Genomic DNA, 23,820 nt, shown 5'->3' with positions numbered 1-23,820 from the left:
TGATTTTTTTTTTTAAAAAGTACATTATACAAGGAACCAGTCTCTCCTTGTTTCCCCCACTGAAAGGTTGTGAAACCGTTTGGATGATCTCTATAGACGGATTGGATTTTGAAAATGTGTAGTGTTACAAATACACACACACACACACACACACACACACTGAATCCATTCCATTTTTGCTAGTTTTACTGGTGCTAAGTGCCACCTATAAAACATTTTGCACAAGTTTCCTTTATATGCTGTCAATATTGCTATCATGGTTTCTTTAACTTGTTCCTCTTCCAACGTAGCACCTAATAAATAACAGTATAATCTTTTAATCCGCTTATCTTCTGTTCCTGTTAATGTTGTCTCCAATTCTGTCAACTCTTTATTAATCCTTTCATCTTTAATATCTTCTTCACGCCTTGATTGTATACGCGCATACGAGTAGCATTGTATCTCTAACCCTCGTTCATTCAATTCTTGTTTTGTTTCAAGCTCATCTGTAGCGTTATCATGAATACTTATTCTTCATCGATAAGTCATTGTTTGCATCCTCGGTGTACAGTATATGGCATTGTGCCAGGTAGAATATTTGACCAAGAGATGAGATGATAGGCAGAGCTGAATTCTAACCAGGTTGGAAAATTTCAGTAAAAGCTGATAAATGTGATGTAAGCAATGTGATGAAAGCAAACCTAATGAAAGTTTGGTTAGGGCATTTTAAAAGTCCTCTCTTTTCATTTGAATAAAGAAGATACTCAGTGAAGAACTTTAACAGAAGTGTTTCAACAGCTTTCTTGGTAAGAGTCAACATGCTTGAATTTGGAAATCTTTTTTCATGCATTCCTAGTCCGGCCAGCAGTTTAATGATTCTCAGTTTGACTTCATAAAAATATTAACAAGAGCCAACTCAGTCCTCTCCATAGTCCTCCTCTTCCTCCTCCTCCTCCTCCTCCTCCTCCTCCTCCTCCCCCCCCCTTGCAAACCTCACTCCTAGCACTGATAATGTTACCTAGTTGGGCCATGAAACATCTGCAAGAAAACAACCAAGCTCAGAAAGCACCAAGGACCCCGTTGTGTCAACCCTGAGCCACAAATATTCTCCTTTATTGATATCAACCTATTATAACATATTATTTGCATCCAAAGTAAAATGAATTGACGTTTTTGTATTTTGCTATTTAGGACAAGTGAGGGAATTTCAGCACTACGTGAGGATCTGTTACCTTTTCCTAACCCATTTTCAAGATTTTCTTTGGAGGCACCTCCAATTCTATACTGAAGTTGGCTTACTTTAGGATTAGATCTTTTCCTCTTTTAAGCTCATAATTATTTAATGTGCTTTACAGGATGTGTGATGAAGCAATGAAGAATAGCAGTTGTAAAACTCAGCTTCTCATTAGAGAGGCACGATTGTCAACAAGCAAAGGTTTTACAGGACAGTGTTACAGAACAGTGATCGGCGTGCTTTTTTTGTGTGCACGTTGAAAATTTGGAAGTCTGTTCTCAGCCCAATAAAACAAGATTTTCCAGTCACCTCAATATAAAAAAGATGTTGAGACTCTGGAAAAAGTGGCACAGAAATCAACAAGGATGATGAGGCTAAAACTTATGAATAAAGGTGACAGGAATTGGGTATATCTACTCTAGTGAAAAGAAGGACCAAGGGAAACACGAGAGCGGTCTTCCAATATTTTAGGGGCTTCTACAAAGATGAGAGGGTCAAACTATTCTCCAAAGCACCAGAAGGCAAGACGATAAGGCGACCAACCGTCCTCTTTTAGGGAGGACAGTCCTCCTTTTGTAAGTTCTGTCTGCCCACAAAAAATGTCCTCCTACATGTCCCCCTTTTTGATATTTGAAGACTAATCTGTAAATCTCCGTATTTGATTGATGTCGATCTGATCCGTTGTGTGTGATGTGACATATTTGTATTTGACATGACGATTCGTCAAGGCTCGGTCCAGTGCGGCGAGACGCGATTATGAGACGCCTACGCTCCACACAGGAGAATTGTTTTGAGAGAGTGCGCCGCGTGCAAGTGGCTTTGTTTTTTTTCCTTCAATTTATTTGTGTCCTCCTTCTCAATGTAAAAAAATTGGTCAACTTAAAGACAAGAAACAATGGATGGAAACCACTTAAGGAGAGAAGCAACCTAGAATTAAGGAGAAACTTACGAACTATGAAAGCAATCAACCAATGAAAATGACTTGCCTTCAGAAGCTGAGGGTGCTCCATCGTTGAAGGCTTTCAAGCAAGAAAGGTCTAGAACAGGGGTGGCTAACCTTTTTGGGTTCCTGTGCCAAAATTTGTGCGTGCGCTTGCATGCTAGCACCCAGAAGGCAATTCCCCCCGCCCCACCCCCCGCCGTCCCCTTACTTGCATTGTGCCTCCTAGCTGATTTTTGGCCCATTTGAGGCCTTTTTCGGCCTCCCGGAGGCTTGAGGAAAATTTCTGTAGCCTTTGCAGGCCAAAACATGGGCCCGTTTGTCACTTCCGGTACAGGAAATGGCGAACGGCCTAATTTTTTGGCCTGCAAAGGCTTTCCTCAAGCCTCTGGGAGGCCAAAAAAAGGCCTCAAACGGGCCAAAAATCAACTGTGAGGTGCACACATGCACAGATAGGTAAGTTTGCCTGCGGCTTGTGTGCCGGCACAAATGGCTCTGCATGCCACCTATGGCACACGTGCCATAGGTTCGCCATCATAGGTTTAGAAGACCTTCCAACTCTGTTATTCTACATTTTAAGATTGGATTCAATCTGAAATAGAAGATCCCGTGTTTGTAGGAGATAGCAACATTCCGTTCCAGTCATCGGAGACCCTGAAAGCTAACCATTTTCTGTATGAAAGGAGAATTTTCTTCTTGCTTTGTAGACTCAGAAGTGAGTCTCAAATTCTTCTGAAATGGCAGCATCTCAGGCCAGATCAGTGTTTTCTCAACTGTAACCATTTGAAGATGGGTAGACTTCAAGAATTTCCCAGCCGGCGTGGGAAATACAAACCATAGCATTGAATCCGGCTGGTTCTCTTTTGTATAGCGTGCACCTAGTCAATTGCATTTATTTTTTCACGGGGTGGGTGATGTGTGGAATCTCTTTTGCATGTAGTTCTGTGCAGGGATGACTCCACTCTCTTTAATCCTATTAGGCTTGAAGGAATGAAGTGTGCCCAGACTTGCTTTTCCGTGTGGCAGAAAAGGCATGTACCGTTTCCTGCCTCAGTGAGAACTAGGACATTGTTCTCCCACCTAGTTGAAGCCAGCACATCAGAACTTGAGAATCTGTGGCTGGTTGTAAGTTGCTAGATAAACTCCTGCAGATGTTTCTTTAGCAACTGATAAACAGCTACAGGTAATCTTTGGCTTAGGATCAAAATTGAGATCAGAATCACCATTGCCGAACAAGGAAGTTGTTGTTGTGGTTTGCCAGCAGCCTGTGCAGATGGCAGCAGAATCAAACAGATCCTTCTCTTATTCTTTTTCTCTCCCTTCCTGCTTATGAAAAAGAAAGTTTTTAATGTCCAGAAATCTTTATTATCCCTTTGGCATTTTGTTTTATTTTCAGCTTAATTGCCTATTGATGTCAAAGCGGATTTTTCCGATTTCTTATTTAAATCTCTTAGTTGTCAGTATAGGGAAGGAGAGAGAAGAAAAAAAAAAGAGCCAAACCTTTCCCTTTTCACTTTCTTTCGCTGCTTCCGACTCTTCTTTGGGAGCGATGTTATTTTTTGTAAGTTTAAATTCCAGGGTACCTTGGTTGTTGCTTTTACAATCTAACCCGGTGAGCCAAAACTTTCATTTCTTATCTTCCTCCTGCACATTCTTTTCCGGTCGAGTTCTTCTTTGTGGTGGCCATTTCTGACCACTGCTGCAACCGCCTTAGGGAAAGGGAGTAATGGCCAGCTGAGGAGGAGAGATGCGGCTCTCCTCGACCCTGCTGGCAGTCTCCCCCCTCTTCACCACCTCTACGGGTTGGCTTAGCCCCGAAACCAGCCGGCTCGGGGTGCTCCAGTGGCGAGCCCAGACAGAAACCGCGCACAATCACAGATTTCTGTCTGTCGCCGAAGCCCTTCAAACCGGAAGTTCACGGAGCACCTACAACTTCTGAAGGCAACTTCTGTTCCACTGGTTGACTGTTCTCACTGTTAGGAAATTTCTCCTTCGTTCTAGATTGCTTCTCTCCTTGATGAGTTTCCAACCGATATCTCCAAAGCCCCCTGAAGGCAGGACAAGAAACAACAGATGGAAACTCATCAAGGAGAGAAGCAACTTGGAACTAAGGAGGAATTTCCCGACGAACAATGCGAACAATCAATGAGTGGAACAGAAGTTGCCTTGTGGGTTGCTTCATCACTGGAGGTTTTTAAGAAGAGACTGGACAGCCACTTGTCTCAAATTTCATAGGCCTGCTTGAGCAGGGGGCTGGACTAGAAGATCTCCAAAGTCCCTTCCAGCTCTGCCCCATTTCTATTGACACTGGCACAACATTAGTTCTCCATCTGTTGAAATGGGGGTTTCAGTAGCTGAGATCCATCAGGAAAAAGAGGTCCACTCCTAGATTAGAAACTTGAGCTTCCTGAAGCTCATACTTGAAGCTTTATGAAGTTCCTTTTAAGCGCTATGTAGAGTTGTAATTGCAGGAATGTTCCTATCTCGGATGGCAAACCTCAGATAAAGAATGTTTCCAAGCAAATACAACTCAGGCAAACAAAGTCACTAATCTAAAGGAGGATTAGAGAGAGGAAGTAAACATATGTTAGACTTTAACTAGAGATAATTAATTGTGTTAATTACTATTATGCTAAGCAGTAACGAAAGTTAAGCAATAACCAAAGTTAACCAATGTTGGAGGATTACTAAAAATGTGTATAAATGCAAGACTAGACTCCAATAAAGTTCATCATGATTCAGTTGATCATGATCAAACACCTCGACTGCCTCGTCATTACAACAGCGCTACTTTTTGAATTGTTCCATGCGTTACCAAACTCCAAATGATTCAAACTCAACAGGTAGCGCAGGTGTTACCTGTTCTACCGCTGCCAACTTGGAAGGGAAGAAGGAACTGTTTATTGCAACGATATACAAGGATTGGCATTCTTATTTCCATCATTGGGTTGTTGTTGTTGTTGTTTTTAAAATTTTGGTGTGCCATTTGGAACGTGTTTGTATCGGAAAGTATTGCATGCCAGGGCAATAATATTGAAAGTGAAGATATCAAACTGTCTGTCAGGAGCGAACTGGAGCTGAACAACTACCGCGGTGACCTCAATGTGCCTGAAGCATGCTCTGGTAGATGACATGGGTCCATCGTTCCTCGGGCTGGACACGATCCAATCAGGGGTGGGCTTCAAAAAATTTAGCAATGGGTTTTCTGCCCAGTTGCTGGGTGGGCGTGGCCAAGGTGGGCGTGGCCTAGTCAGCCTCCTGCACCATGGGGGGAGGGGGCATTTTCACCCTCCCCAGACTCCGGAGGCTCTTTCTCCGTTTATGAACGGGCCCATTTCTGGTCTTCCAGAGCCTCCAGGACAGCTGACAGGCCCGTTTTTCGCCCTCCCCAAGCCTCCACACAGGCCCTGCCCTTACCTGGGATCCAAAATAAGCCGCGTGAAGACTCCTGGGTGGGGTGGGGAGGGGTAGGCAGAGCCAGCCAGTCATTGCAACTACCAGTTCGGTGAACCAGATGTAAAATTTAACATCTGGTTCACGTGAACCGGTGCAAACCGGTAGCAGCTGAGCGCTGGATGCAATTATACAGACTTCAGGACTGCTGAGAAAGTAAGGGGAATGGCATCCACCCATCCATCTTGAGGATGGCCCCCTCCCCAATTGTCTCCCCAATCAAGACAGTTGAATAACTAGATTGGTGTGAGAAGAGTTTTTGAAGCAGGTGCTGAGAACGTTTCTTCTGGGACCCCGGGTGTTTTGAGAAGCAGAAATAAATGAGAAGTTGACTCTAATTTAACTCGTGAAGACAACGTAGTGGTTTTTCAAAAATAATACCTGGGGGTTTAGATCCCAGTCAGCGTAAGCAAAGAACAAGGGATTGTGGGAGTTGTAGTTCCAAAGCACCTGGAGTGCCCCTGGCTGTCTCCCTCCGATGTAGTTAGCGTCCATCTTCGGTGCTGAAGCTGTTTAGTGTATTTGCACAACCTTGTATTTAGAACACACAGATGACATTCAGATGAAGTAGCCATCCTGTTACATTATTTAAATGTTAATGCCAGATGCTGATATTATCACACAGGGAAGAAGTTAATATGTAAATAGCTTGCCTGTTAAAACACCGGGAGTGATATTCCACCACAAAAGAGAATTGGTTGAATTTAATTTATGACTCTACAAGGAAGAAACAAGGTGAAGATAGAGATTTGCTCTCCCCTTTGATGTCCAAGGTGACATATCTTCACGCTTTGAAGCCAGCTACGTTGTCTATCCAAGCACCCAACTTTGTGTACCTATGTAGGTGGTGTGCCTTGCTTTCCTCTTCTTAAAAGATTTTATTATAAGTTTAGTAAAAAAAACAAAAAAACTTCCCATCTTTTTCTACTGTGCCCGATGTCAACTGAGCAGTTTAAGGAAGCCACATCAATGTTATAAACCAACCACATTAATCAGAGTTTATCAGATTGGGTAACATGACAACCTGTGATTATTATTTTAAAAAAACATAGCAGAATGTTCTACACAACGCCCAACTGTGGAACAGGTGGGAGGAGAACAGCTTGGTCACTGTGGTTAATGGCCCTTCTACATTCAGGAAGTTGTTACCAACTTCCATCGAGACCATAATTGTGTTTACATATGGTGCTAAGGAAAGTCTAGGCTGCTTTTCTTGACTTGAAAGCATCATTAGATGTTGGACAACACAAGGTTTCGTCCTTAACTGGAGGTGACTAGGTCTTATTTTTGTACCTCCTGGGACCCCTTACCTCCATTTGAATCCTTCCATTCTTCCAGATCCAACATGGATGGGATCCTTTTGATAAGAGTATTTACACCAAGACAAATTCCTTGTGTGTCCAATCACACTTGGCCAATATTCTATTCTATTCTATTCTATTCTATTCTATTCTATTCTATTCTATTCTATTCTATTCTATTCTGTTTTCTATTCTATTCTATTCTTTGGGTTGGAAGGGACCTTGTAGGTCATCTAGTCCAAGCAGGAGATCCTACACCATTTCTGACCGATGACAGTCCACTCTCTTCTTGAAAGCTTCCAACCATGAAGCTCCCACCACTTCTGAAGGCAACTTCTTGCTCCATGGGTTGATGGTTCACGCCATCAGGAAATTTCTCCTTATTTCTATGTTGAATCTCTCCTTGATCAGTTTCCATCCATTGTTCCTTGTCTGGCCTTCAGGTGCTTTGGAAAATAGGTTAACCCCGTCTTCACTGACATATTGAGTAGATGCTACGCTAGGTCTTCTTCTCTAACCATGCCATTCTTTAGTGAAAGGTCACATGCATTTTTTAACTTCTGCTTCAGGGATTGTGCGGTGTGCCTTCGTTGACCACTAACTCATTGGTTTTGACAGTGCGATACGGCTGAATAAATTAACTCTTTCTGAGTGCATGTGAATGGAGGAATTTACTGTAGTCAAGGCAGAATAACTTAGGGTGGTGGAGGATAGGATGTGTCATGCCCCCATTGGAGTCTGAATCCGAGGAGGAAGACGAACAGCTGGCAGGGAGTGGGAGTGTGGCTCCATTGGCTGTGGAGGAAACTGGGGAAGGGCAACGTCCATCTGGGCAGAGCAGGAGAGAGGTAGAACAAGGGAGAGGGAGTTCAGAGGAAGACCCAGGCCCACCCCCTCTTCATCCTAGGCCATGCAGGGAGGAACTGAGAAGGGAGCAACGTGGGTTGTGTGGGGAGGAAAGGGCCTTGATTCCCTTCATTAGCCACACCTGGGAAGAGAGTTTAAAAGAGATGCATGCTGAGTGTGGTGTCTGCTGGGAGCAAATGTGAGCTTATCTTGTTTTGACTTTGGTTATCTGCGTTCCTGGCATCCTCCCAACCGTGTTGAGTTATTGCCGTGCCTTCAAGTCTGGAATTTCTTCTCTTGCCCTGCTGGATTAATTATCTCATTTTGCCTTGATTGGACTTATAGTTACAGTTTTTGTTGACCATGTTTTGGACTTGATTCTCTGCAGCCAAAGGCTGTTCCTGGGAGAGTTTTTCTCCAGCCCAGAAGGTAACCAGGACACTGGGGGCAAAGTTGGAGCTGATAAAGGGACTCCTACTGATTATCTGACTATGTTGCCTTTGTGCCACGCCCCTTTGGGTCATCACAGGATGTATTTTTGGACAATTGAATGCTCCAGATGAATTCCTGCATCTCTGGATTCGAGGAAAGAACTAATTTAAAATACCTGGTGCGGTTGAACCTATTTCCAGACTGATAATCTGGAGATCTGCTTAAGTTTTACTGGACAGCTGCACCTTTTCTAGTTCTCTTTGGAAAACAAGTTTTTTCCTCTTGTAGTAGTTTTGGTGTCTGGCAACTTGTACACTGTGATGAAAAGTGGCAGAAGGGAATTAAAGAAACAAACAGAGAATGACAGATCCTGTTGAGTTCTCTCTGCGCTGAGTCATATTCTTTTCTTAGCCGACTTGTCTTATTGCCCAGCCAAACAAAGGAGCTGTAGCAATTAGGGTGTATATACTTTAAATTAAACATATGGAAGCCTAAGGTATTTGTTATGTGGCATTTACAACAATCCTAAGCCGTAGAATGTATGGTCAGGAACATCCTTCAGTTCTAAAAGGTTAATTCAGGCCAATTTAGCAGAAGTTTTAAGAGGTTGCTCTGTATTTTAAAATGAAGATCTTCCTTTGATTTGATACTTGTGAGCTTTTATTATTTGGAGATTTTGCTATTTTGAAAAAAAAAAAGTCTATTGCCAAACAGACGGTAGCAACTTAGACCTAAACGCATAGAATAGAATATGGTACCTTATTTGGAATACTATGTACAGGTACAATAATCCTTGATTTAAGACCAAAATTAGGACAAGAGAAACAAAGTTGAAAGGGAACTTGGAGGTTGGAGGTCTTCTAGTCCACCCCCCTGCTCAAGCAGGTAACCCTACACTATTTGAGACAAAGGGGTTATCCAGTCCCTTCTTAAAAACCTCCAGTGATGAAGCACCTACAACTTCTGGTGGCAAGTTGTTCTACTGGTTGATTGTCCTCACTGTTAGGAAATTTCTCCTTAGTTCTAGGTTGGTTCTCTCCTCAATGAGTTTCCATCCGTTGCTTCTTGTCCTGCCCTCAGGTGCTTTGGAGAATAGCTTGACTCCCTCTCCTTTGTGACAGCCCCTGAGATATTGGAAGGCTGCTATCCTGTCACCCCTAGTCCTTCTATTCATTAAACTAGACAAACTCAATCCCTGCAAACATTCTTCATGGGTTTTTTTAGCCTCCAGGCCCCTAATCACCTTTCTTGCTCTTCTTTGCCCTTTTCCCTAATCCTCAATATCCTTTTTATATTACGACGATCAAAACTGAATGCAGAATTCCAAGTGTGGCCTTACCAAAGCATTATAAAGTGGGATTGACACTCGACGTGATCTTGATTCATGCACACTTCATTTTACTTCGATTATTTTACTTCTCAAACATTGGCTAAAAATTTTCGACCATCCCCCTAAAAAAAAGGAAGAAAAGAATAAAACAACGAAGAAACGTCGCTGGTTAAAGACTGGCTGGTTCTTGTTTTAGATATCATCCCCGATTGTGTCTCCCTACCCTTGTTCCAACTCCCACCGAAGGGGGGTGCAGCAGGAGGTTTAGCCCTAAGCTAAGTGTGCTTCTGCTAGCTTTTTTATTTTTATATTTTTGAAGACAACCGTGTTATGTAAGCCCCATAAGCAGAGATGTAAAAAGGATTCGTCCCTGTTCTTTGCGCTTGCTGCGTTTCCCACATGGCCTCGTTTCTTGGTCAATGAGAAAAAGAGCATCCCGCGGTCAACGTCTGAATCAGGAAAGAGTGCGGATCATAGTTTCCTCTTCTGGGTGGGTTGTTTTTTTTTTTTTTTTTGACACCGTTTCTTCTAATCTGGGTTTATTTTGGAAAGGCATCCAGGCAGAATAATCTGTCCTGGATGAGATGATATGCCAGCAAGCATCTCACATGTATTCGCTGTTGGAAAAAAAAAAAATTGATCCGTCAGGATGGCATGGAAGGAATTTATATAATTTCCATACCTGTTTTTTTTTCCTCTCTCCTTCATTTGTATTTTATTTTTCTTTTAAATTAAGCACTGGAGATAATATATTCCTAGTTTAGGTGCTTCCCTTCCTCCCTTTAACTTCCTCCCTTCCTTCCCTCTCTTCCTCCTTCGTTCCTTCCTTCCTCCCTTCGTTGTTCCTCCATTCCTCCCTTTTCCTTCCTTCCTTCCCCCCTTCCCTTTGTCCCTTCCTTCTTTTAAAGCCCCTTGTCCCTTTCCCCCCCTGAAGCACTTTAACATAGAGATTTTCTTATTTTTCCCTTTGTACTTTTTAGCTAGATTTCCCCACGTATAAAATATACCGTCTTCTATGCAATGATGATGTATTTATATTAGGATACACCAGTTCTTTAGCCCTATAGCTATATCTAACATATCATATTGCAAACTTTTTCTCTAAGAAATGTTAATTTCTGAGAAAGGATGTTTTTCCCAGTAAGAACTGGCAATATGTCTATGGTTTTAGTCTGGCCCCTTTCTGAGGAGGAAATTACAATTAGCAGGGAACTCAACAACATTCATCCCTTCCAGATTGACTGAATACTTTTATTTTATTTTCTCTGTCACATTCAAGAAAATCAGTTGAGGCTGCAGACATTTTGTTACAAAGCACTCCTATATAATATATTTGCTACCCTCATCCTTGATGTGGTCATTTCTTGTGTGCTACATTTAACTAGTTGGAAAATCATCCATTTTTTTTTTCCTTTCCTTGTTTTCGTTTTCCGGATGGAATATTGACAGACCACTTGAAGAGATATAGATTTTGAACGAAACAATTCCAGCTGATAAGCTCTATCATAATAATACAAGCCACTGGCGCTTGTCAATTACACCTCAAAACAAGCAGCCTGAAATATCTGGGTTGGCGGGGGGGCAAGCACATTGAGATTTTAATCATAAGCTACGTACGCACTTGATCAGATTAGTCAGGGCGGAATAAAAATAGCACTAAGCAGAATGAACGAAATGTGCTTGTTGTGTTCCCAATTGGAGGAAAGGACAGATCCTGAGTTTGGGTTTGGATGATGATACTTGCCCTGGCTGTTAGTGTATAAATCCCACTCTCTTCCAGCACTGATGATGTTAGCTAGTTGGGTGATGAAACGTCTGCAAGAAAACCACCAAGCTCAGAGAGCACCAAGGACCCCACAAGCCCTCCTCCTCTTCCTCCTCCTCCTCCTCTCCTCTTCTACCACCTCCACCTCCTCCTCCTCTCCATATATCCCCCTAGCATTGATGATGTTACCTAGTTGGGTCATGAAACATCGCCAAGAAATCACCAAGCTCAGAGAGCACCAGGGACCTTACAGTCCTCCTCCTCCTTCTAATTCAGTTACTCTATTATTCTGTTACCACAAAATGTGCTGGATAGTCCCACTAACTCTCCGACGATATTAATATATTCTGTTAAAATGACAGTCCATGTCTCTTCTTGAAAGCTTCCAGTGATGAAGCTCCCACAACTTCTGAAGGCAACTTCTGTTCCATGGGTGGATGGTTCTCCCTGTCAGAAAATCCCTACTTATTTCCAGGCTGAATCTAATTGGGATTCTAAAGGGTACTGAGATGATATATACATATTTCCCAAGATGTATCCTCCAAGCTAACCACACGTTCAGAACGAAAAAGCTTCTCCTGTGAGTAGAACAACAACATAACAATGGGTTGTTGTTATGATGACTTTAAGGTTAAAAGAAAAGATGGAGCCAAATCAGTTTGGGAACTTGGTTTTAAGAGAGAGAGAGAGAGAGAGAGAGAGAGAGAGAGAGAGAGAGAGAGAGAAGAAAGAGAGGGAGAGAAAGAGAGAGAGAAAGAGAGGGGAGGGAGGGAGAGAGAGAAAGAGAGAGAAAGGAAGAGGGGGGAGGGAGAGAGAGAGGAAGGGAGAGAAAGAGAGGGGAGAGAAAGAGAAAGAGAGAGAGAAAGAGAGAGGGAGAAAGAGAGAGAGAAGGAGAGAGAGAAAGAGAGAGAGAAGAGAGAAAGAGAGAGAGAGAAAGAGAGAGAAAGAAAGAAAGAAAGAAAGAAAGAAAGAAAGAAAGAAAGAAAAGAAAGAAAGAGAAAGAGAAGAAAAGAGAGGGAGAGAAAGAGAGAGAAAGAGAGGGAGGGAGAGAGAGAGGGAGCAAAAGAGAGAGAGTGAGAAAGAGAGAGAGAAAGAAAGAGAGCGAGAAAGAAAAAGAGAAAGAGAGGGAGAGAGAGGGAGAGAAAGAGAGAGAGAGAAAGAGAGAGAGAGAAAGAGAGAGAGAGAGAAAGTCCCTCTCGCCTCCCCATCCAATTTTCCTCCCAACCGTTGCAGTGGTGAGGTTGACAGTGAGTAAAGGTTGACCTCAGTTCCTAACCGACTCTTGCATTCCCCGGGGCAAGAACCCAACCGGCGTTTGCCGTGACCAACCTCTCCTCTCCTCTCCTTTCTTGACTTTCCAGTCTTTTAACTTAGAGCCCCGAGCTTTGCTTCTGCCTTACTAGCCAATTTATGGCCTCGTCCAACCTTGCTGAGAGCTTCAACAGGTCAACCCAGGCCAGCCCAGGTCACGTGACTCTGATCTGGGAAGCAGCTTGCTGGCTTGCAGTCTTGGGAGCCAAGCGAATGCCAGAGAGCTTCCATACAGGTGTGGTGGCCGGTATGATTTCTATTTTGATTCCTAACATTGGAAGCTGAAATCCTGATTGATACAGGTGTCTTACCAAGGTTTCTCCAGCTCTGAGGTGAGCACTTGGGCCCCGATCAGCTACCCTACCACTTCAGAAGGATCATTAGCCACCTGGTTTGGTTACCTGTTTTGACTTGCAACTGGCTTTCACGCCAGTGTGATGTTGATCAGATTACTTTACCTGCCATCCAGGAATTTGGAATCTCTGACGCGCGAAATGCAAGTATAGTAGAAGAATTTGGCATTTGTGTCGTAGGGAACGGGTAATCATGTGCATACTCAAACAACTTTCGTGCCTCAGGTAGGACTAGAACTCTCTGCCTCCTGGTGATTGACCCAAAGTCACCCAACTAGCATTCATGCCTAAGGTGGGACTAGAACTCCCAGTCCCCTGGTGATTGGCCCAAAGTCACCCAACTGGCATTCATGCCTAAGGCGGGACTAGAACTCACAGTTGCCTGGTGATTGGCCCAAAGTCACCCAATTGGCATTCATGCCTAAGGTGGGACTAGAACTCACAGTCTCCTGGTTTCTAGCAAGAATATACATACAAAAAGTATAAATCACATACTTTTATAAATAATAATAATAATACTTTTTGTTGGAATACTGGTAAATATGTTCAATTAGCACAGAGGACATGCTGGGACAATCACCTCCCTCTATTTCAAACTTAAATCTCCAGGATTAAGTTGGTTTCTGAGTTTTGCCCAATTCCCATCTATGAGGCTAGTTCTGGAAGTTATTATTACTGTCACTCCCAGCTATAGATCACTCGGCTGGCGAGAAAAACTCCCTATTTCTCCCTTTCTGAACTCTGCCTGGTTTTGTGTCAGCAACAACTTGAGGTTGGAAAAATAAATCTTGGGCCACACCCAGGCAGGGCAACTCATATTTTGATACCTGCCTTCCTCAATTAGTCTGGCATTATTTTTTTTTCTTTAATGGATTGCCAGGGCATTACCAGAATGGAAGGCGGTTTGTAGAGAATAGATGGATGGATGGATGATGTGCAATCAAATTAGCTTCGAAAACTGACCTAAGACTTTTCAGATGTGTGTGTGTGTGTGTGTATGTGAGAGAGAGAGAGAGAGAGAGAGAGAGAGTTCTAGTGCTACCTTAGGCAGGTAAGCTGGCTGGATGACTCTGGGCCAATCACCAGGAGATGGTGAGTTCTAGTCCCACCTGGCTGGGTAGCTTTGGGCCAATCACCAGGGCAATTGTTAACTTCTCCCTATTAATCTAAAATCTTAGAAAAATAAGAAAAAAAGACACTAGCCAGAGCTGAGGTGTGGCTGCCCAGCAAGTTCTTCTGAACACAAAGGGCCTATTTTCTCCTCCTTCCTGTCTCAAACACACAAGTGGCTGGAGTGGTATGCCTGGAGGGTGTGACAGTATAGATGGCCTTGTTCCTCCCATACTTGGCCAATGACTTTGCACGGAGACGAATTACACTCCCATTCTTGTTGTGTTTTAACACGAGTGCATAATTGCCTCTTGGTTTTTCAACAACAAATTAAATCGTAACCACTTAGAATAATGCAATTTGCCTTCATTTGGGTAGAATAATAGTTCTACACAATAATTGTTGTGGAATAATAGTTTTTAGTCCTGTCATTACGTTGCTAATGAACCATTTCAAAGGCAGACAGGCAAGGCATATTTTCGGTCTGGGATTTTACATGCTACCATCAAATGATTTTCAGGCTGTACTCCAAGGAGAAATTCCAAGTTTTGTATAAAAGCCCACATCATATTAACAACATTAAACCTCGTTTTTTCTTTCTTTCTAACATTCTATAAGAGCCAGCTTGGTCTGATGATTAAGGTAAGTAAGTGGGATTAAGGTCTAGTAAGTGGGAGACTGTGAATTCTAGTTCTGCCTTAGGTATGAAAGCTGGCTGGCTGACTTTGGGCCAATGACCTGGAATCAGTGAGTTCTAGTCCCACCCTAGGCATGAAAGCCAGCTGGGTGATTTTAGATCTCTCTCTCTCTCTCAGCCCAACCCACCTCACAGGGTGGTTGTTCTGTGGAAAATAGCAGGAGGAAAGTGTGTTGGAGTGGTTCACCATCCGGAGTTATTTACAAAAACAATAAAGCTGGGATTAAATAAATAAACCAAAGTAAACAAATAAAAGATACATCATTTTTGCTCAACCTCGGCACCTTAAAAGTGTGTGCATGCGCTCCAACTCCCAGAATTTCCCAGCAAGCACTAATAATGCCTTTGTAACGACCGTGAATATAACTTGCAATTATAAGGATGATAAGCAGGTCGATAATCCGTTTGTGAAATATATTTAGACGTTTGTATTTAATATGTTTCTTCTATTCCTATAAATTTGTGTATTTCTCAACTTCAAGATCAGCGGACTTCGATTCCCAGAATTCCCTTGGCTTGGGAATTCTGGGAGTTGAAGTCCACCCATTTTAAAATTGCCAAGGTGTATAAACATGGCAGTCGATGGGTATTTGGTGATTGAGCTGAATATGCACACACACACACACACACACACACACACACACACACACACAAAAGACTAAAAAGTTTGAAACCTTTTCTCAAACTTCTTGTTTTTCAGGATCATTTCTTGTTTTATTTTCATGGTGGCAATAAAATATCCTTACCGCCCCCTGCCAACCTGGACTAATGAATCTGCAGGATAAAACAGGTAATTTCCATGTTTTTTGCTCTGTTTTGGTGATTCTGAATAACTCAGTTGGGTACAGATGATCTTGGCGAAAATCTATCAATCTGGATGCGAAGAGTTGATCCTGATTTTATAGTATATAATGAATGAATTAGTCAGTCAGTCAATCTGTAGCAATGTACTACAAGCACGTGGACCCTAAATTCGCACAATACTTTAAGCCATTTAAAATGCAGGTAATTCTCCCCTTACAGCAGTTCATTTAGTGACTGTTTGAAGTTAGGACGTTACTGGGGGAAAAAAAGTGAATTATGCCCATTTTTCACACTTAACAACTGTTGCTGCGTCCCGGTAGTCACACAATCAAAATTTGAATGTTTGTAAAACGATCCGTAGTTATGAGGATTGTCCCAGGATCCTTTTGTTAAGCAAAGTCAATGTGAAAACCAGAAGTACTTCTAACAGTGTTACTAATGTATCAGCTGTGGCGTTTCACTTAACCAACAATGGCAAAGAAAGGTCGTAAAACAGCGCAAAGCTCCCTTTAAAAAACTGCCCCGTTTAGCAACATAAATTTCGGGCTCCCTTGTGGTTGTAAGTCAAGGATTTCAGCCCAATGGTGGGATTCAACTTTTTTTACTACCAGTTCTGTGGGTGTGGCTTGGTGGGCGTGGCAGGGGAAGGTTATTGCAAAATCCCCATTCCCTCCCCACCCCACTAACCTGCTTTCCAGCTCCGTTCTCCTGTGCAGGGCAACCAAAGGAGACCCAGCTGATCAGCTGGGACTTAGTGGGAGGCGAAGAATAGATGGAGTTGGCGGGGCTAGTCAGAGGTGGGATTTGCTGGTTCTCCGAACTACTCAAAATTTCTGCTACCGGTTCTCTAGAACTGGTCAGAACCGGCTGAATATCACCTCTAATTTTGGATCTGTATGGACCGATCTGCTTTAATATATGTTGTGGATGTATGCAGTAAGGACGGAGCCTGTTCGGTGGGTTCAAAAATATTGGTTGCTCGTTGGATGAAAACGAGCAAATTTAGGAGGAAAAAACATGGAAGCCCTGTTGAAATTGTTGGCTGGCTGGGAGTCTAACCAGGTTTATCTGCAAGCAACATTTGGCTGCCATTTGGCTGGTTTTTCTTATTCGAAAGTTCCCTCCTGGGAAGACATTTGGCTGGCAGGTTGTACATGAAGGTGATTAAAGACGGCAACGTGGGTGTAACACACCACGCAGGAGATTTCTCTTACGTATTGGAGGTGGTGGTTGCTGCGCATCTAAAAATATTTGGCTGCACCCATGTACCCATGTAAAAATGCCCTTAGGGCACCGGGTGTGGTCCTGGATTCATTGGCAAAAATGCTATCCAGTGATTACTAAAGTTCCAGAACACATTTTGTGCCTTGGTCTGGTGGAGTTTTCTCCTTATTCCCCAAAGGCAGCCTTCTGTGTAGTTGACGTAGGAATCCTAGTCTACTTTCTTTCCAAGAATGTAGACCTAGATTTTGCTTGGATCATCTGTGGTGGTTTGTTGGTTAGATCTGCGGTGTGCTGCCATGTCTTTCACCTGGATTGGTAAGTCTCATGCCAATCAAATACTTGTGAAATAATTTCTTCTTTAGATCTTTAGGGCTAAAGATCTTCTTCAGATTTTTGGATTTCTTCTTTAGATCTCTATGTCAGGATTCTAGCAATCACCCTAACTAAATCACGATTCTTGAGCCAAACTTCAAAAACCCTCCCACCCTGGGTGTGTCATAAATCAGATTGTCCAATTGAGCATATTCACGGGCTGGGTGTCATCATTCATGTTCTCCAATTAAATATATTTGCAGGCAAAAGCTCTGGTATTTTAGTTACAATCTTTTAAAGAGAAGAGTTGGAATGTACTTTTGCTTTCAGCTGCTGCATGGCTCTTCCACATTTCCTTCCTCCCCCTTCCACCTTTTTTATGACAACTAGTAAAACAGGCATAGGAATGTTTTAGGAGTTTACACTCTAGTTAATTCCATCCCTTTCAAAACTGAGGCTGCATGCTTCATCATGGTCATCTCCAAGTAGGCTAGGCCAAGAAAACCATTCTAGAGGAAGCATTTTTTTTTTTATTGAGTGGCTATAATACAACATAGAATCGTAGGGCTGGAAGTTGAAGTCGAACCACCTGGAGATGCCCAAGATTGGAAATGCTGTTCCAATGAAGGATCCTTGGTGCTCTTTGTCTTTCTTGTTCCTTTTCTTCAAGCACCTTCTTACTAGCTCTGATGATGTTACCTAGTTTGGGTAATGAAATGTCTGCAAGAAAACAACCAAGTTCAGAGAGCATCAGGAACCCCACAGTCAGTTTCCTTCTCCTTCTCCTTCTCCTTCTCCTTCTCCTTCTCCTCCTCCTTCTCCTCCTCCTCCTCCTCCTCCTCCTCCTCCTCCTCCTCCTCCTCCTCCTCCTCCTCCTCCTCCTCCTCCTCCATGTTGTAGCACCAAGAAGTGTTTGTTATGCTAACAGAAAAGTTGACTGTTGTGTACTTTCATTGCAGAACTCTGTATCGTGTAAACGAGCTGATGGATGAAGATGAGAAGGACAGGGCAAAGAGGTACAATATTTTACTTCTTTCGATCTGTGATGGACATAAAACCAGGTGGAACCTTGGTTGCATTGGTCATCAGAGATGGTATTCCGCCAGTTTGGACTGGTTCTGGCGTGCTGGTTGCAGAAATGTCGACTGGTTCTGAGAACTGGCAAATACCACTTCTGGTGGAGCACGTTCTCCGAGCCTGTGGGAAAATTTTTTTTGAAACCCACCCCCTGTTTGTCCTGCCCCCTTCCCAACATTTTTAAACGTACCCCGTGAAGGACATCCTTGCCCTTGTAGATTTGCCCACGCGAGAGGAATTAAGTTTTCAAAGGTAACTTTGTGCTTCCTTTGACCAGGGCGTCACGCAACAAATCAGAGAAGAAAAGAAGAGACCAGTTCAATGTCCTCATTAAGGAACTGTGCACTATGCTCCAAGGACATGGACACCCTCTCAAGATGGACAAGTCCACCATCTTACAGAGGACTATCGATTTTTTACAGAAGCAAAAAGGTACGTGGACCACAAGGTTGACCTCCGCTCCTCTTATGACGGTGGCACAGTCTGTTTCATTTTTTTTAAAAAAAATATTTTTTTTAAGAGCGGATCCTGAGCTTGGAAAGGTGAGGGATGTCCCTCCTTTCTTGGCTTTTCCCAAGTAAACAAAAGCGAGCACTTTCTAACTCTGGGGGTTGACATTGTGCATGTTTTCCAAGAAGAATAACAGAGTTGGAGGGGGCCTTGGAGGTCTTCTAGTCTAACCCTCTGCTCAGGCTGGAAACACTCTACTGTTTCTGACAAATGGTTGTCCCAATCTCTTCTTTAAAACCTCCAGTGTTGGAGCATTCACAACTTTTGGTGGCAAGTTGTTCCACTGGTTAATTGTTCTGTCAAGGAATTTCTCCTTAGTTCTGGGTTGCTTCTCTCCTTAGAATAGAGTAAGAGAGTTGGAAGGGACCTTGGAGGTCTTCTAGTCTAACCCCCTGCTTAGTCAGGAAACCTTATACCACTTCAGACAAATGGTTGTCCAATCTCTTCTTAAAAACTTCCAGTGTTGGAGCATTTACAACTTCTGGAGGAAAGTTGTTCCACTGAATAATTGTTCTCACTGTCCGGAAATTTCTCCTTAGTTCTAGGTATTTTCGTAGCTTTTTCTATGAGCGAAGAGGGAAAACGCTACGTTTATTTCTTCTTTTACACTACACACATAACTTTAGAACTCCGTTGAGGCCTCTTCTGACTAAACTTAGTCGCATTCGAGTTTTTGTTTTCTGTTTTCTCGGTTACAGTCGTAAGATAAAATCAGGGTGGTTTCCTCAAGGAAGATCATTTCCTGAGGGGAGAAAAAAAATAGCTTTTTCCCCCCATCTTCCATCCTTAATTCCGCATTGGGGTTTTTTTTTCTTCATCCAACGGCTTTTCTCTTTTAGAAATCTCAGCCCAGACCGAAGCCTGTGAGATTAGACAGGACTGGAAACCCTCATTCCTTAGCAACGAAGAATTCACGCAGTTGATGTTGGAGGTAAGACGCCGTTACACAAATGCAAAGACAGGGAAGTGGTTGATAACAGGCAGGGGTGGGTTTTAGCCGCTGGTTCTCTGCACGGTTGCTAGGTGGGCATGGCCATAGTGGGCGTGGCCTGGTCCAGTGGTTACCAGCCAGTGGTCCATGAGAAAATTTTGGTGGTCTGCAGAGAAATGTCCCCCCCCCCAAAAGCAATAAATCTAGGCTGCGTGGGAATACAAGGCTGCGCCGCCCACATGGCCCACGGGAACACAAGGCTGGTGTCACTTGCATTGCAAACAACATGAGGTAGTGAGGGGGGAGGGGGAAAACTTGCCCCACTCGCCCCACACGCCTGGCCTGGCCACCGGGCTCCTTCTTTCCACTTCTTTCTGCTTCTGATTTTGGTTGCACACAAGGAAAGCAGCAAAAGTCTTTCTTTCTCTCCCCCAAACTCCACTAGAAAGGAGTCTTTGGGACCCTGTAAGGCCTCCTGCTCCAAGAGGCTCACGAAAACTAGTTTCTGGCGGAGTTTTTGGGAGAGAAAGAAAGACTTCTGCTGCTTCTGCTGCTTTCCTTGCATGAAGCCAAAAGTCTCTCTCTCCCCCCTGAGAACGGAGCTGGAGATGGTATCCTGCGATCCCAAATAAAGAATGATCGATGGGATAGGAAAACGGGGTGGGGAATTTTCCTGCAGACTTTTTGGGGGATTTTCCCAGGGTCTGTGCTGCTTCTGCTTTTTCGCCCCAGTCAGAGCTGGGATTTGCTGATTCACTGAACCAGCCATAAAATTAGCTACCAGTTCGGTATCAGTTCGCTTGAAGTGGGGCGAATCGGTAGCAGCCCACCCCTGGTAACAGGAGACATTGGCTAGACTTTGCTCCGAAAGATTTCTTGCCGTTGGTTAAAAAGAAAAACAAAACAAAACACTGGGGCACCTCCAAATGCTTCTTGAGAACCAGAGCGATGCCTAGTTAAAATGTTGAGCGATGACAGGTGAGATTTATTTTCAGCCAGAGCAGCTTCATGGATTACTCTGGACCAGTTGGTTTCCGTCAGCCTAACCCTCCCAAGAGGGTTCTTCTTATTGTAGGGATCAAAGATAAAGGGAGGTCTCTATTTAAGCGGCTTCAAACTGTGGAAGAAAGATGATTGACAAGCTCAGCATCTGCAAATGTCTCGTCATGGACTTGAAATTTAATTCAAACAAGCTGCAAAAAAAAAAAAAGAATCTTTATAGATTTCCCTTGCAGATGGCTTTGCAATCCTGCCGGCAATTTATTTTTCTTGTCTTTTCAAGAATCAACAGTTGCCCTCTCTGATTTAGGGGCGAGAAATATACCAGGAAGCAGAAAGAAAGGGAAATTAGAAAAGGGAAATGAAGCTTCTTGGCTTCCTGCTGCCTGGGAGATGTAAATTTTATTCTCAAATCTCATTGCAGTAAGCTGTGCGATACAGATGTGGATTAAGAAACGAAAAACAAGAAGCATTAACTCAGAATAAGGAAATGCAAACCTTGGATAACAACATCTTGAGCTTGGGGTTAAACTAGATGACCTACAAGGTCCCTTCCAATTATTTAGTATTTATTTGATTTGTCAATCGCTTACAAGATGCAGGTATAAGAATAAACATAATTTTGAATACATGAGATAGATACTTATAAGAAAAATAAAAAACAATAGGACAGGGACGGTAGGCACGATTGGTGCGCTTATGCACGCCCCCTACAGACCTCTTAGGAAAGGGGTGAGGTCAATAGCAGAAAGTCTAAGGTTAAAGTTTTTGGGGTTTGGGGAAGAAACCACAGAGTCAGGTAGTATATTCTAGATGTTGACACTCTGTTGCTGAAGTCGTATTTTCTGCAGTCGAGTTTGGTGTGGTTAACCTTGAGTTTGTATCTATTGTGTGCTCTTGTATTGTTAGGATTGAAGCTGAAGTATTCACTGACAGGTAGGACATTGCAGTGTATGATCTTATATACTATACTTAGATCGGACCGAAAGCGGCATAGTTCTAGGTTTTCTAGGTCTAGAGTTTCGAGTCTGGTGGCATAAGGTATTCTGCAACGAATAGAGGAGTAAAGAACTCTTCTTGTGAAATATTTCTGGACTTTTTCAATTGTGTTAATATCAGATACATGATATGGGTTCCAGATTGATGAGCTGTATTCAAGTATAGGTCTAGCAAATGTTTTGTATGCTCTAGTTAGTAGTGTGATATTACCAGAGAAGAGGCTATGTAGAATTAGATTAACAACTCTTAATGCCTTTTTGGCTATGTAGTTACAGTGGGCTCTAGCACTTAGATCACTTGAGATGAGTACTCCAAGGTCCTTGACAAAATTTGGATCCCCAGCAAGGTCTTGACTATTTAGCTTGTATTTTATTTTCTGATTTTTTCTGCCAATATGTAAGACAGAGCATTTATTTATTGAGATTTGAAGTTGCCATTTGATTGACCATTCTGATACATAGTCAAGGTCTTTTTGGAGGGTAGTAGTATCGTCTGTGGTGTTGAATAGCTTTACATCATCAGCGAAGAGAACGCAGTTGCTCTTCATATGATCACAGAGGTCATTTATGTAGAGTATGAAGAGAGTTGGTCCTAAAACACTGCCTTGGGGGACACCACTGTTGACAGGTACAGAATTTGATAGGACGCTCCCAACTTTGACCATTTGTTGTCTGTTTGACAGGAATGCTTCTGTCCAGTTATGTAGGTGTCCAGAGATACCATAAGATTTTAGTTTTAGGAGTAGTTTGTCATGTACCACTGAATCAAAGGCTTTACAGAAGTCTATGTAGATTGCGTCTATTGCTTTGCCCTGATCGAGTTGTGTAGTCCATATGTTTTTGCAGTGCCAGAGTTGCAGTTTACAGGATAACTCTGTTATTTTGTAAATTTTGTAAATCAATTCCCCAAAATCCTCTTTGAAATTCCAAGTGGTTAAGCAAAGTCTTTTTTTTTTTTCCATAAAGAGCCAGAAATTTTCAAAGGGAAAAGAGGAGATGTTGGTAATTTGTTCTTAGTTCAAGAAGTCATCCATTTATCCAAATAAATGAGGTCATTGAGAAGGACCGACTCCCCCCCCCCCCACAACTGTACAACTTCTGGCTTGGGTTTCAGAGAAGCGTTTGACACAGGAGAATTCTCAGAGGCTGCACGTTGCCCTAAATCTACTGAGCTGTGCTCAGCTTGGAAGGGATTCATAGGGATGAGATTGGCACTGCAAGGCAAAAGGTAGCTTTACTTACAATTAAATTAAGAGTCCTTCTCCCAACAGAACAAGGAAACGTGATGGGGCATAAATTATAACATGTTGTTATCCATATTTTTCCAAAATATTTGTCAAAGTGATCAACAATATATGTTGGGTACAAATACTCTCAAGAAAAACTGGTGTCATCTACGTATCTATCATCTCTCTCTCTCTCTCTCCATCTACCTATCCATCATCTATCCGTCTGTCTGTCTGTCTGTCTCTCTCTCTATCATCTATCTATTTCTATCCATCCATCCATTGCTATCTATCTATCTATCTATCTATCTATCTATCTATCTATCTATCTATCTATCTATCTATCTCTCTATGATCTATCTATCACCTACCTACCTACTTACATCTATCTATCTATCTATCTATCTATCTATCTATCTATCTATCTATCTATCTATCTATCTATCTATCTCTATCATCTATCTATCTATCTATCTATCTATCTATCTATCTATCTATCTATCTATCTATATTTGTCTGTCTATCTATCTCTATCTATCTATCTATCTATCTATCTATCTATCTATCTATCTATCTATCTATCTATCTATCTATCTACCTATCTATCTATCTATCATCTATCTATCTATCTATCTATCTATCTATCTATCTATCTATCTATCTATCTATCTATCTATCTATCTATCTATCTATCTATCTATCTATCTATCATCTACCCCGCTCTCCCTCTCTCCCTCCCTCCCTCTCGCTCTCTGCTTGAGATAAATGGGGTTAACTTACTGTACCTTCCTCAAATCAAGTCAGCCAGTTCTTTTGTCTCGTGGCCCAGAAAAACAGCACAAATAACACACTCCCTTCTCTCGTGCTCTGTGGCTAAAAATATAACACCAACAAATAATTTTTGCTGCCTTTTCTAGATCCCTCAAATCTGCTTCTTCTTCTTCTCGTGTTTACTAGTCAGAGACGGATTTTAATACTTAATGCTGAG

General features: G+C 42.5%; 1 protein-coding gene across 2 annotated transcripts in view; it reads left to right on the top strand.

Annotated features, from left to right (window-relative positions):
- Window positions 1-23,820, top strand: part of PASD1 (PAS domain containing repressor 1) — a 54,576-nt gene that overhangs the window by 6,000 nt on the left and 24,756 nt on the right. For both annotated transcript variants that reach the window (XM_026702870.2, XM_087941152.1), the window contains exons 2-5: window positions 15,452-15,541; window positions 18,051-18,107; window positions 18,446-18,600; window positions 19,518-19,609. In XM_026702870.2, coding sequence (XP_026558655.2) covers window positions 18,076-18,107; window positions 18,446-18,600; window positions 19,518-19,609 — 279 coding nt within the window. In that variant the 5' untranslated portion in view covers window positions 15,452-15,541; window positions 18,051-18,075. The remainder of the gene's footprint in view (window positions 1-15,451; window positions 15,542-18,050; window positions 18,108-18,445; window positions 18,601-19,517; window positions 19,610-23,820) is intronic.

Source organism: Pseudonaja textilis, chromosome 12 (genome assembly GCF_049901715.1).
Source record: "Pseudonaja textilis isolate UNSWEBS1 chromosome 12, rPseTex1.2, whole genome shotgun sequence".
Lineage (NCBI taxonomy): Eukaryota > Metazoa > Chordata > Lepidosauria > Squamata > Elapidae > Pseudonaja > Pseudonaja textilis.
This window is presented reverse-complemented; position numbering and strand designations above follow the sequence as displayed.